This window comes from Astatotilapia calliptera, chromosome 5, assembly GCF_900246225.1.
Source record: "Astatotilapia calliptera chromosome 5, fAstCal1.2, whole genome shotgun sequence".
In the NCBI taxonomy this organism is placed as follows: Eukaryota; Metazoa; Chordata; class Actinopteri; order Cichliformes; family Cichlidae; genus Astatotilapia; species Astatotilapia calliptera.
This window is the reverse complement of record NC_039306.1, coordinates 10,289,910-10,302,612: the sequence shown is the minus strand read 5'-3', so window position 1 is coordinate 10,302,612 and position 12,703 is coordinate 10,289,910. Positions and strand designations below refer to the sequence as shown.

The window sequence follows — 12,703 nt, the reverse complement described above, 5'->3', positions numbered from 1 at the left end:
AGAGAGAATGGCATTAGAATAATCCAAATTAGGGGTGACCAGGGCTTGAACCAGAACTTGGATGCTGTGTTGAGAAAGAAAAGTGCATAGTCTAGAAATGTTACATAGGTGGAATAGGCTGACTGTGACATTATTTGTGTGAGTGGTAAAAAAGGGAATGTCTAGCGAACCAGCTATGGAGACACTTTGGAAAGTGAGTACTTTGAGTTAATATCTATGACTTCAGTTTTATAGCTTTTTGCTTTGAGCTAATTGATTGTTAATCAAGTGGTGATGGCTTCTAGGCGGGCAGTGAGGTTAGAAGGTGAAAAGAGGTGTTGGGGTTCGTGGAAATATAAAGTTATATCCTATCAGCATAAAACTGAAACTGTATTTCAAAATGGAAAAAATATTTCCAATAGGAAGGAAATAAATTATAAATAGCAGGGGTCCCAGAACTGATCCCTGAGGGACACCACATGTTCTGGAGGCTGATGGAGTGCAGAGAGTCTTGCCTTGGGCAAACTGTTTCCTGCATTTTTTTTTTGCAATAAAAGGAGAGCTATTGTAGTGCTTTGTCCTTGATTCCAGTGCTGGAACTTTTGAGTAATCCAATGATTTTGCAGTAATGCAAGCATTCTTGTAGAGGAGTTGGTGATTAAGGTATGTTTTCTTGGGTACAGCCAGGCTAGTTGTCTTGGCCAACATAACTGACTGACTCTTAAATTTTATCCCCTACCTAAAGAATAAGGATATGATACTCCTATAAAACAAACTCTGCAATTAGCTTTTTCCTTTTGCTCATTATAATGCATCTGTGATCTCTACTAGCTTATACCTAGATAAAATATGCAAACAAACCAGAAAGGAGAGCTGTTAAATTTCATGCTCAGTTTAGTTTCTATACATTGAAATAGATGATTACACAATTATATAATGGGAGTACCTTGGCAGAATTGCCCAGTGACTTGTCAGGGGTACACCTGTTGTAAGGCTCAGTGCTATGAGGCTCACACACCAGGCAAATCCATTATATTATAACACAAATCCGGCAGTTGCATTTTTCCTGCTGGGGCAGACTCTCACTGTTGATTAAGTAAAGGTTTAATCACTGTTGAAGCCCTGCATTGGCAGTACCTGGCCTCGCCTCCTACAACAGGGGATAAGCCTCTGGCTGATTATTCACATGCTAATCACACCATTCATATTATATACCTGAGATTGTGAAATGTCTTTATGGTGATTTTATGTGGTTTGACATAGCTTGAAATAGTTTACAGATTAGCTGAGCTGTGGGAATGAGATGCATGTTGAAAAGAAATAAAATAAGTACATAAACTAAACATCAAGTTGGGGTGACCTAAGTAAGAATGAATAGAAAAGAGTCTCTTTTTTTTTTCTATTTCAGGAGAGGAAAATTCACCAGGCTGGTTATGTGGAGAGGATGAAGGAAAGACGACAGCCCCCTTTTGGTATCCACTGCTTGCCTGTCACATGTCTGTCTTTGCTACAAAATCAACAGAGAGAAAGGTAATTTTGCTTCTGTGATTAAAGGAAAAAAATCTATTTTTAAAAACAATTAGTTTGTACACATGTTTCTGAAGTTTCAAAGATCAGCCCCTGCCAGCACTGCTTTCCAACAGTCTAATGGTATTTCAACATATAGGCTCCATGTTCAAATGTTCATTCTGGTCACTGTTCTGGTGAAGCCAGTCCAAATAGCATCCCTGCTAGGTCAGATAGTAACTGTTACATGTTGTTTTAACATGGCTGTCTCATTTACAGATGAGCAGACACAAAATTAGGATGGCATCTCTATGTAGCGCCTTGAATTGCGCACCAAAGTCATTATTGTTTTGGAGAATGTTATAAACAGCAAGAACATAAAAAACCCCAGAGAAATAGATTCTCTCCTTCAGTCTCTATCTTACATTCACACTGCTCAAACTAATCTCATGGAAACCTCAAATCTGCTGTTTTGGGAAAAAACAGCAGTACATCTTAAGGTTTTAGTGCACGCAGGACAAAGTCTGAACATTAAGCTTTTTAACATTTAAACACCAACACTGGTACACAAATATCACTGAGAGGAAGAGGCACAGATTTTATTACCAGAGGTGCAAACAAACCACTCCATTAAGACAAAACTCCTTTTATGTGTGTTGAATTTTCCTCTTTTCCCCCACTTTGCTTTATTATCTGTTATAATTTAGATGTTGATTTAAAAGCAAAAATGTTAGGGTTTTACTATGATAAGGGCAGAGTATGTGATGACTCATTACTCATGACTATACCTTAATCCATCCATGAGGAAGGTTGGAACAATCACCCACAGAGTATGACAGCAGCAATTCATTAATGAGTTAAACCATTTCTGGCATGGAGACTAGAGCATTCAGGGTCTAACAGGAAATGGCATTATTCCCCCCACTTTAGACAGGCGAGCTGTTAAACAGTCCAAATTTATAAGCTGGAGTCTACTAATTGTCTAATGCAAATCCAGAGATTTCTTGGTCCGTGTTTTTGTTGGAAATAGCTGTCATCATAACAGACACACACATGCACATATACACAAATACACAAGTTTGAAAGTGTTATTACAATTCTCTGCAGTTAGTGCTTACAGTATTGGTTTCAAGAAGTGCAACAAGCCTATTAAATGTTCACACCACGCCCTGGCTCTTCCTGATGGAGTATGTCTCAATGAAGCATCACTTTACCAGATTGAGGAAGCCAATGGTGTTACATATCCCATGTCTGGAATGGGCTAAATTGCATCACAGGTTTCAGCTTGCTTATTTATGGTCAAAGCAGCACATCTGGTGTAATATTAAGCTGTACCTTGTTGAGGATTATGGGTGTATGTAATTTTATCTTGTAGAATTAGCAATCCACTGGATGAACGCATTCTGCTTTTTAATACTCTCACTGACTCGGTATAATTTAATTGGAAGTGCAGCAATAATGCTAATAATGACTGATGAAGTATAAACAGTGGAACAAATTAAATTTTTAGCAGGATCATCTTACTGTTGTTGTCAGTTCAGAATTTTAAATCTCTGCTTCTTTTTGAACTTGCCAATTGTGCTTTAGCTGCAAATATTTTGATGTGTTCAATGTTTTTGAACTGGCAGTGTTTATATTCGGGAAGCAAAGTGCCTCTCTTAAGATCAATCTGTCAAACCAATTTGACTTCCACTGACGTTAACTTTTCCTGTGAAGCAGCCATTAGTCCATAGTGGTGGCAGAATGGCTCCTTTAATAAAGATTTTGTCAAAAGAGATCATAGTGCCATTTTACACAGCCATTTCCCATTGAATGTAATCAAAGCCCACTTGCACTGACCTAACAGATAAAAATACACCATCTCAGTGATGATCTCACTCAAAAATACATAGACTATTGGAATTACAAGGTGACACGCAAGCTTTTGCTTCTGGTTGCTGGCTCAAGAATTTCGATCAATACAAGCTGTTAAGACCTAGAAGCCGCCGATAGATCAAATGGTCAGTACAGGTGAGAGATAGACTTAAGGGGTTTTAGAAGTCAGTGGTAATGGTATGAAATCAGTTTGCAAGGGCTGAAAGATGATATTTCCGACCACATTTTCTGTATCCATAATGTGGTTATGGGTCCTACTGTGCAAGTTGGAATGTGGCGGGGAGGCAAATTACCACAACCACCAGGGGAGGATGTTATAAAGTGATCATGCAATTATCTTAATGGCTGTGGGACAACCAAGCATAAATCAATCTTCCAGCATTAGATTAAGACCTGTACAGCAAACCATTGTCTGCTAGCCATGTTGATGAGAGAGGACGATAAGGTGAAAGAGCAGCTGGTGAAAAGTGGAAAAAGTGCAGCACTGACACAGCGGGGTCAGGGTGGGGTGTGGGATTTCCCAAAAGGTGCTAATGACTATCTGGAGTATTTTGCAAAAGCGTGTTACACCCGTGTAGAAGCTGAGCCAAGTGAATTAATGAATTTTGAGCCAGAGGGACGCTGCAGTCTCTAAGGATCTGCTGATACCACCGTCTTCTTGCAAAAATAAATGAAGCACCTGAGCACACCAGTGAAAATCATAGCAGCTATGTCAGTTACAAACCTTGTTTACCGCAAAATTGGTCCATGTGGTGAAATGAACATGCATGAGTAAAAGGTAGAAGCATTTACGCTTGTACTTCTGTGTGTGCAGGTATTATGTTCATGCTTCCTTAACTCTATGAATGTGCATGACTTGCGCGTTGCGCTATATTTGAGTGTATACTGTAGCTTTGGAATTTTATGCATCTCAAGAATGGGTTAGTAATGGGAATGGGGGCCGAGGTATCAGAAAGCTGGAGAGGTAGGCAGTAATATTTCTTTCCTTTTTTGACTAAAGAGAAGGTAGCATTAAATGGAGTGACTTTAAGTCCTTCATGCAGAGCAGACTGTGATTAGGGGCTTAACTCAGCAGCAGCCCCCCACTCCCTCTCTGTGTCTCCATCTTTGCCTCAGACACTGCCTCTGGGAAACACACGCCTCTCTGTGCCAAAGCTCCACAGCTCTTTCTCCAGCTTTTGCAGCTTCTCTTGGCAGTCTGAGTTACAGTGAGTAGAAAGGATGAAGAAAAGGCAAAAAAGAAATCCCAGATTAAAAAAGATGTGGCCGAAGGGGCCAAAGCCATTTCCTACAAAAATAAAGTTCTAAAGCAGCATAGCATGAACAACACGCACAGGTCACCTTAGGGAGCTCAATTCACTGCTGGCTGTGTGCAGCTCTGTGTGCCCCGGTCCACTCAGTGGGAGCTGGAGTGGGCTACTGGGCGAACTCGTTAGGCGCCGGAGATAAACCTTATCACAAGTCTGCTGAGTGAGAACAGCAGGGGTGGACTGATTCCTCTCAATTTATCTCTTTCATTCTTTTCCTGTCTTTCTCCCTCGTTCTCTGTCTGTCTCTCACATACACACAAACACACAGGATCAGGCACTATCTTGGTTAATAGACAAACCACATTCTGATGGTCCTTGTTGTTTAAAGAGTCAGTGCACGCTCTGTTTCACTGCCCTCTTTGCCACTTTGAAAGATGAAACGGAGCAGGTTTGGCAGTTGGCCCAAAGGGAGGGTGTGAGGTGGTTGGGTTAAAGGATTAATAGGAAATCCTATAGCAGAAAGGGTAACAGCCGAACCAGACTTCTATACAGGAGAATTGGCTGTTAAATGGAACAATTAATACTATTTTCTGCAACAGTTGCATGTTGGTGCATGATGTCAGTCTTAACAGGATTGATGTTTTTAATTATTACAGATAAACAGATTAAACGTTAGCTCAGAATTTGACTGAATTTTTGCCGAACTGTTCCCGAGTGCATCGGTGGTGATTCAAATAAACATAGCACTGAAACGAACCAGTTTTGAAACTCAGGGTGTGTTTACAAAACAATCCGTTTTAAATTCAATTAACTGCTTAAGTCATTTTTCAAAGTAAAATGCCAAATGTAAGCTACTTTTATCTTTTCAGTTTCAGTATATTTACTATTTTGTATTGTACGATTGGAACACTTGGGTTTCAGCCCAAAGCCTGGATGAAGCAGTTTAAAAATGGCATCCTGGACTCTGTGGTGACGTGGTAATGTTTCATTACTTTAACTGTGAGAAGAGTTGCAGCTCTAAAAGGAGGTAGTAGCTGAATCAGGAATGGTATTTACTGCACTGTATTTGCTGTAAAAGGGGGGAAAAAAAGGACATGATATTTTTTGGCATGGACCGTAATCATGTTTGTTTGCTCTTTCTCCCCTTTCATCTCTCTCTTTGACTGTACAGCTCCTACAGTTTAATCGGCCGTATCTTTCGGTTTTGTCAGACAGGCTGTGTTAGTTTGAAGCCTGGAGACCAATAATGGAGGCGTTTATGAAACCCAGTAATCTGACAGCTCAGCAAGCTGTTTAACAACTAACTGGCATTCGATGGCATCACATGGAGCACTTGGAACTGAATTACCTAAATTACATACCTGTCTCTATCTAGGACACATACTGTATGTTTTCTTGTGCACAGTATTTCTGTCCCACCACTTAGTCAGCAAGGCTCTGAAGATGATCAATGCCTACTTCCTTTCGTGATCTAACCATTTTCAAAGAGGTGTATGTGCATTCTGTATTTGCAGTATTTTACAGTTAGGGGACAAATAGTGAATCACAAATGCCTCATATCTTCTCCAGTAGGAAAGCACCTCTTCTTCTGCCGCTCTAAAAAGGTTCTTTACGATCCAAGACTACAAAGACTTGCGAAATAGTAAAGGGACATGTTTCTAGACTCCATTTATGAGGCATTAGGCTAGGATGGGGTTGAGGATGGCTGCTATGCCAGAGCTCTTATAATACCTTGGGGGATTTCATCATGTATGCTTTGAAGTGCGGAATGACAAACTGGAAGGGGTTTGGACTGCATCAGGGTTAGCCTTCTTTCTCTATTTCTGAGAGGATTAGCTTCTGTGTCTCAGCTCAGAAAACGGCAAAGCCTGCTCACATTCACCGCTAATACACTCCACTAGTTTACATAGATCGCACAGATCATCGCCATTATTATTTATTTACTTACTTATGTTTGCTGTAGTCAAACAAACGCGTTTGAATTGATTGGTACTAAGCCTCGAAAACTATTAATTATAGGTGCTCGGGTCATTACCATCTGTTGAAACGCACCGAGGTCAATTCTTGTTTCCCGGACTAGCTGGTGCTTTTGGGCCATGTTGTGCATGTCCCTCTCACTTGCTGTGTCATCCATCTTTCCTGCTGATGGAGTGATAAGAGAGCAGCAATGCACATTCAGCTAGGCACATGAAAGTGACTGCATGTACAGAAAATGAGCGGGTTGAGTGGCACCCCTGGCAGCAGCATACACTTTGTTCATGGCTACATTTATGGCATTGTCGGGGGAATGAGTGATTTACAGACATAATGACTCAAAGCTTTTACACAAAAGATGAATGAAAGAGTTCACTTTGAAGGCTCTGTGTGTGTGCATGGACAGTACAGATGAGACACAATGTTATGAAATATGGATTAAAAAGGACGACAGTGTGAAAAGGTGGCCTTCCCCTGTAGCAACACATTTCTGATGATTTATTTCCTTTTCCCCCTCTAGACTATTTTTATTCTAATTTTTTAAAGGTAAAGTCATCAAATTGGCAAGTTACGCAATGCTTGTCCCTCTGTTTTTCTTGAAGGTCATTTGCTACCTTTCAAGGTAGCAGCTTCAGCCACCTCTCTGATTTGTTGAGAAAAGATGCCCCAGCATGGATTAAAAGCTTGTTCTATCCACATAGCCACCCAGGCGTAGCGGCTCCCCTTCTAACTCTGCAGTAATATCCTTCTGGCAAACAGAAAAACACAAACAGCAGGATGCGCAAGTGCTTGAGACTGTTTCGAGAGAGCACATCGATCTCTCTCAGACCCGATCCTCATCAAGATCACTTTGCTTATATTGTTAAAGGCTTGACATTAACTTTGAAGCATCTGTCCAAATATCTGACAAGTGTGTTTAGATTTCACGTAACTAAACATGAGTCTCTTTTTCATTTTTTCAATGCATAGTGCAGTTCTCAGATTCTGAATGAACATTAGAAAGCAAACAAAGGAATTAAAATAATTCATTTATTAGGGGTGCAACGATACACAAAATTCACGGTTCGGTTCGATACTTTGGTGTCACGGTTCGATAGTTTTTCGATACAAAAAATGTTCACGCTTTTTTAATTTGTCATTTATTATAATTATAAATATATATTTTAACTCAAATGTACAGTTTTTTAATTTAATGTTGCTGAAACAACAAAGTAATAAAAAAAATAAATCTATCTTATCGAGAAATCACTCATCTTTGGAAAAGAGAGTTTATTACAGAGAAATGTCTCTTTCCAAAATAAAAGCTATACTATACGCTTCTTCTGGGCTATATTCTCAGCAGCATATTAAACATATCAGGTCCCCATAAGGAGAATCCTGTGCTAACGGCTGTCTAAATGACTCGGGTAAAGTTTGTAGCATGCGTGCTTGTTGTTTTTGTCTGCTTCCACTTGTCTTTGCACTAGGATGATGTCGGAGTAAATGTGCAGTCATATTCGTTGTTCCCACTAGTGCTGTCAGCGTAAATCTCGCTAAAATGACGTTAACGCCACAACACGGCAAATCTCCATTAATGAGCTACCGCAGTTCGCCCCGTGCGTGGGGCTGGACAGCGTCAACACGTTAACGAGCTAACTGCGCTAACGCAGTAGTTCCCACCAATGTAATTGAACATTGCGTGGCACATCCGACATACTGTTTTACTTTTGTCCATGACGCGCTTACCTTCAGGGTCATACATCACATGAAGACCAAAATAGTTCCAAAGGCCAGATCTGAATGAGGGTGGGGGAGGTTCAATTTGCCATGTTGCAAGGAGAGCTTAACTTCTGTCTCGCTAGCTTGCCCTGCACTCAGTGGATCTGCGCTCGACAGTGCAGCCTAGGCGGAGCAGTCGAACGCAGATCCACTGAGCTCTCAACACAGACAGCATCGTCAGAAGAAAAGTTGATAAAATAAATTAAAAAATTTCTATTGTTCGATACATATGCGTACTGAACCGAAAGCACTGTATCGAACGGTTCAATATCGATACGAGTATCGTTGCACCCCTATCATTTATGCGTGATTCTTATAAGTGGCTATAAACTGTGTAACCTTTAAATACTTCACAGTAGACCTCGTCCCAGCTACAGGGCAATATAAGGTGAAGAAATTGTTTGTGGTCGCTTCACAGATTATCTTATTATTTTTCAGTCAACATCATATTCGGAAAAAATGTTTCTCAGGGCACATTCATGAACATTTAGTGATTAATTAGTTTCAGTGCCATTTCAATTCAAGCCACTGCTCCTCTGTAAACAATCTCTTCATTTAATCCCTCAGTTGATTAATCACTGATCATCAATACTGTTTTACAGGCACATTTCATAGTAGTTCTATAAATCGCCATATCCGTGCCTAGCAGGTCACATTTAAGAAAGTTTCTACATCAATTTATTAATAATTGCCGGAATGGAAATGAAACGTGTGTCCCTATTTTTACAATGATTGCAATTTTGTAAAACAAAATCAGGTGCGTCTGAGGCTTTATAAATTGACTCTTGATTAGTCAATCATAGAATTCTGAGTTGGGTAAATGAAGGGGAAAATAATTCAGACTGTTATTCCGCATCTAACTGTTATTTGGAATATTTAACTAAATAGTGAATAAAGACAAACTCTTTAGTTTGTTTCTGACTTTTAACTTGTCCACTGAGCACAGTGAAGCATTAGAAATTTAGGATACTCAACATACATTGGGTCATATTAATAATGATGTTCAACAAGTTCAAATAAGTTTTTCTTCATAATTTTTTGCTGCAGCGATGCTCAGATCTAACACCAATAACTGCACTTTGATTTTGATTTTTGATTTAACCCCAAATAAGGCTAATATGTTCATGTGCGCAGCTTCTGGATTTGTTTTGGTTTGCAAGGTTTGCAGTTTAGATTCTGAAGATTTATTGTATATGCTCACCACAAATTATGCGTCACGCTGATGTTTTCACAGGATAACCGGCGTTGTTGGAGTTCTTGCTTATATGTTCGAATAATTGCAGTCTTAAGCATTAAATGCATAGATGTTGGCACATTCTGTTTTTTAAAACTGCTTTTGTGTTTGTTTCAATCCGCAAACTTGTATTTAAAATGGATTTGGTATAAAAACTGTATCCTCTGATTAGTAGATGTAACTGATTGCTGTAATTGCTCTATTTTTAAACCACTATCTGAAGCTTTGTAAACATGGACCATTGTCCTGACCACAAAAACAGAGCACTTCTGTTCATGCTCATCTTCTGAGTTCAGAGAGGGCAGAGGAGTGTTTGGCATGCAGAATATAACAAAGCAGGAGGAAGTGTCAGTCTAATTTCTCTGTGTGAAGCTGGATCACAGCAGATCTGTCGCCAGAGCTGGCTCTTCTGGTCACTGCGGCTCAGCACAGCAAAACCCAACCCCAGACACACCAAACTTGTCACTGTCACAAATACAGGGGGCATTGACAACCTGCAGTTTCAGACTGCTTGACATTCCCGATCAAAGAGCCCTCTCTCTGAGGTCAGGGCAGAAGTCAAACTTTGGCATTCGCCGAGAACAACTCTGGGGGAGTTGTGACAGTTCCCAACATTTTGGCTAATGTACCAAAGTGTCCAGAGGTCATGCTTTCTTTGTAGATCTGTATCTACCCTGCTGTTGGTCAGCAGCATCAGCAGCCGAGATTATTGAAGTCATGTAATAGTTAGAAGGTGCTTCGTATAATATTGGATTGACTGCTGTGTGTCTGGATCTCTCTTAAATTCTGTATCAACGGTTACAAACAGGAGCTGACTATGAAAGTGGGAACTTTTTACAATTTTATAAGCACCTGTGGAAAAAAATGTACTAGACTAAAAAAAACAAAAAGAAAGATAAGGTAAGAGTTTAAAGCCTAAAGCACATTATTTTTATAATAAGTGATGCTGACCGTGTATTCTTTCAGACTTTCAGGGGGAAACATTTTTGTATTGTATATACAACCTAACTAACAACATAATACCAGAGAGGAGTTATTGTATTGTGTAGTTATTGTATTGTATTGCAAATGGCTGCCAAGCTCACTAACAGTAACCACCTTTTCTCCCTGCCTTATTGGCCAGCAGGGCAATACCGCTTGGACTGCCAGAGCAGGCATTAAAGTTGCTGAAATAAACAGCGGTGTTTCGAAATAAATAGTGCAAACTCTGAAAGGCTTTTTTACTACCTGCATGTTAAAATAATTATGTCATCATTACCGCCTGCGTATCTAAGCTTTTAATTAATTTGCTAAACAGCTGGAACTAGGAACAGTGAAAAGGATTTGAAAATTTTAATTTATAGTGTAGTGAATGGATTGCGGTGGTCTTGCTGTCACAGTTAGTGCTGTGGAGCAAGAGTCTTTCACTGAATGCATTTTCAGTTTTCTTATTATTTACACATGCTGTGCATAGTCTTTGTAAACTAGTTAAAGGCTTTGCAATGTTCACTTTCCTCTGCTTTCCTCCTAGCAATCTCCTTTCCAAAAGAGGGCAGTGCAGTGTCTGTATAAATGTGAATAGAGCAGCCACACCCCTGCTTGACAGTGAGGTCATTTGCAAAGGGCCTGATCCGTTGCTGTGACAGCTAACATACTAATTACAGTGAATCATAGACACTCTAGCAATGCCTCAGAGTGGAGTTCTCCTTCTCGGGCCCTGGGTTTCTGTTCGCTCTGTACTTGTCAAGATAGCATGCAGGAACAAATTATGTACCCAGAAGGGAAATCCTGCAGATCTGCTAAATGTGCTAATTTGGTCACATTTTCCTCTGTGATTATACATCAATATGGAAAGGATGATAGGAAAAAGCTGTATTGAGTCAAAGGGAAAGGGATGAAGGCCGTCTTGTCTTTGAGTTCCTATTGTGCTAAACAAGTCCTGTCTATTGCAGTGATAGCTTCTCTCCTTATATTGCTTTTCCAGTTTGTCTAATTAGTGTTTCTTCTTCATATTTTTAAGACATGCAGAGCTACTGCTCTGAATTCTGCTTAATTTTTTGTTGTTGGCCACTGGTAAGCTTTTTAAGGATAGGCTGTCTTTGCATTCTGATCTCTCTTTATGAAGGTGCAAACACCAGGATTACTTTTAGCTTTCAGGTTTTTCAGAATGTTTGTTCAATTCATTTAATTACTGTGGAAACTCATGAATTTGCCGTTCAGTTCAGTCATGAAAGAAGGTTAACCAATCTAAGATCATCACATCATGGTTAGAAAAGTATATGTTCATCAAAAGTAACAGAAGAAGAAGAGAAATTGAGATAACTGGCCTAACCTATGGTGCTTGAAGTCCTGTTTAAGAACCAAAGATTTATGTTTGTTTTATGTTATGCCAAAGAGGCCACCATAGATTTAGTGTCCAAGGATTGTAAGGGCCACATTCAAATTTGGGAGGTACTCCTTGATGTGCACAGCTTCCTTGGCAAAAGTGTTACAGCCACCAAATGGCTAGGACTGAGCTGGCACCAAGGTTCCCTTTGTTCTGCATTTCCTGCCATCTGATATTAAGGATTATTGAAAGCCCTGTCCAGTCTTATGCCCAGGGTTTCATCTGGGACCCCATGTTGACACACAGTTGTGTCAGTTTCTGTGTTTGAGGTGAGTAAAGATCCCAAGCTTGTTTGGACCCAGTACGGATATCTCCTGTCTCTGGCAAAAGGGAAGGGAAGATGGAGGAAGTGATTGAATACACAGTAGCCCGTAGTCCTCTTTTGAACCCATTAATGCAGGGGCAGTACAACCGCTTTCATCCAGAGTTGGAACTGCCATGGCCGCAGGAGTCAGCGGTGTGGGTGTGTGGATCCGTGTGTGTGTATCTGTGAAGAGGGGGCATAGCGACACAGCGAATTTGCATCACATTTGTTGAGCGTGTTGCAATCGTTCAGCCAGGAGCGGTGAAGGACACGAGGAATAAAATCTCAGTCGAGTCATGAATATGAGTTTGTAATGTCCTACCAATGTCAGGCTGTGGCTTTGAGCAGAGATATGCAAAACCACTCTCCAGCTTCATTCCACTTATTGCTGATATGATCAGTGGCATAGCCAGGGGAGACAGGGAATCGTTACTGTACAGACAGTGGTTATTAAATTG

General features: G+C 40.2%; 1 protein-coding gene across 5 annotated transcripts in view; it reads left to right on the top strand.

The window, feature by feature from the left end:
- Nucleotides 1–12,703, top strand: part of arhgef10la (Rho guanine nucleotide exchange factor (GEF) 10-like a) — a 115,916-nt gene that overhangs the window by 71,196 nt on the left and 32,017 nt on the right. For all 5 annotated transcript variants that reach the window (XM_026167152.1, XM_026167150.1, XM_026167151.1 and 2 more), the window contains one exon: nucleotides 1,388–1,509. In XM_026167152.1, coding sequence (XP_026022937.1) covers nucleotides 1,388–1,509 — 122 coding nt within the window. The remainder of the gene's footprint in view (nucleotides 1–1,387; nucleotides 1,510–12,703) is intronic.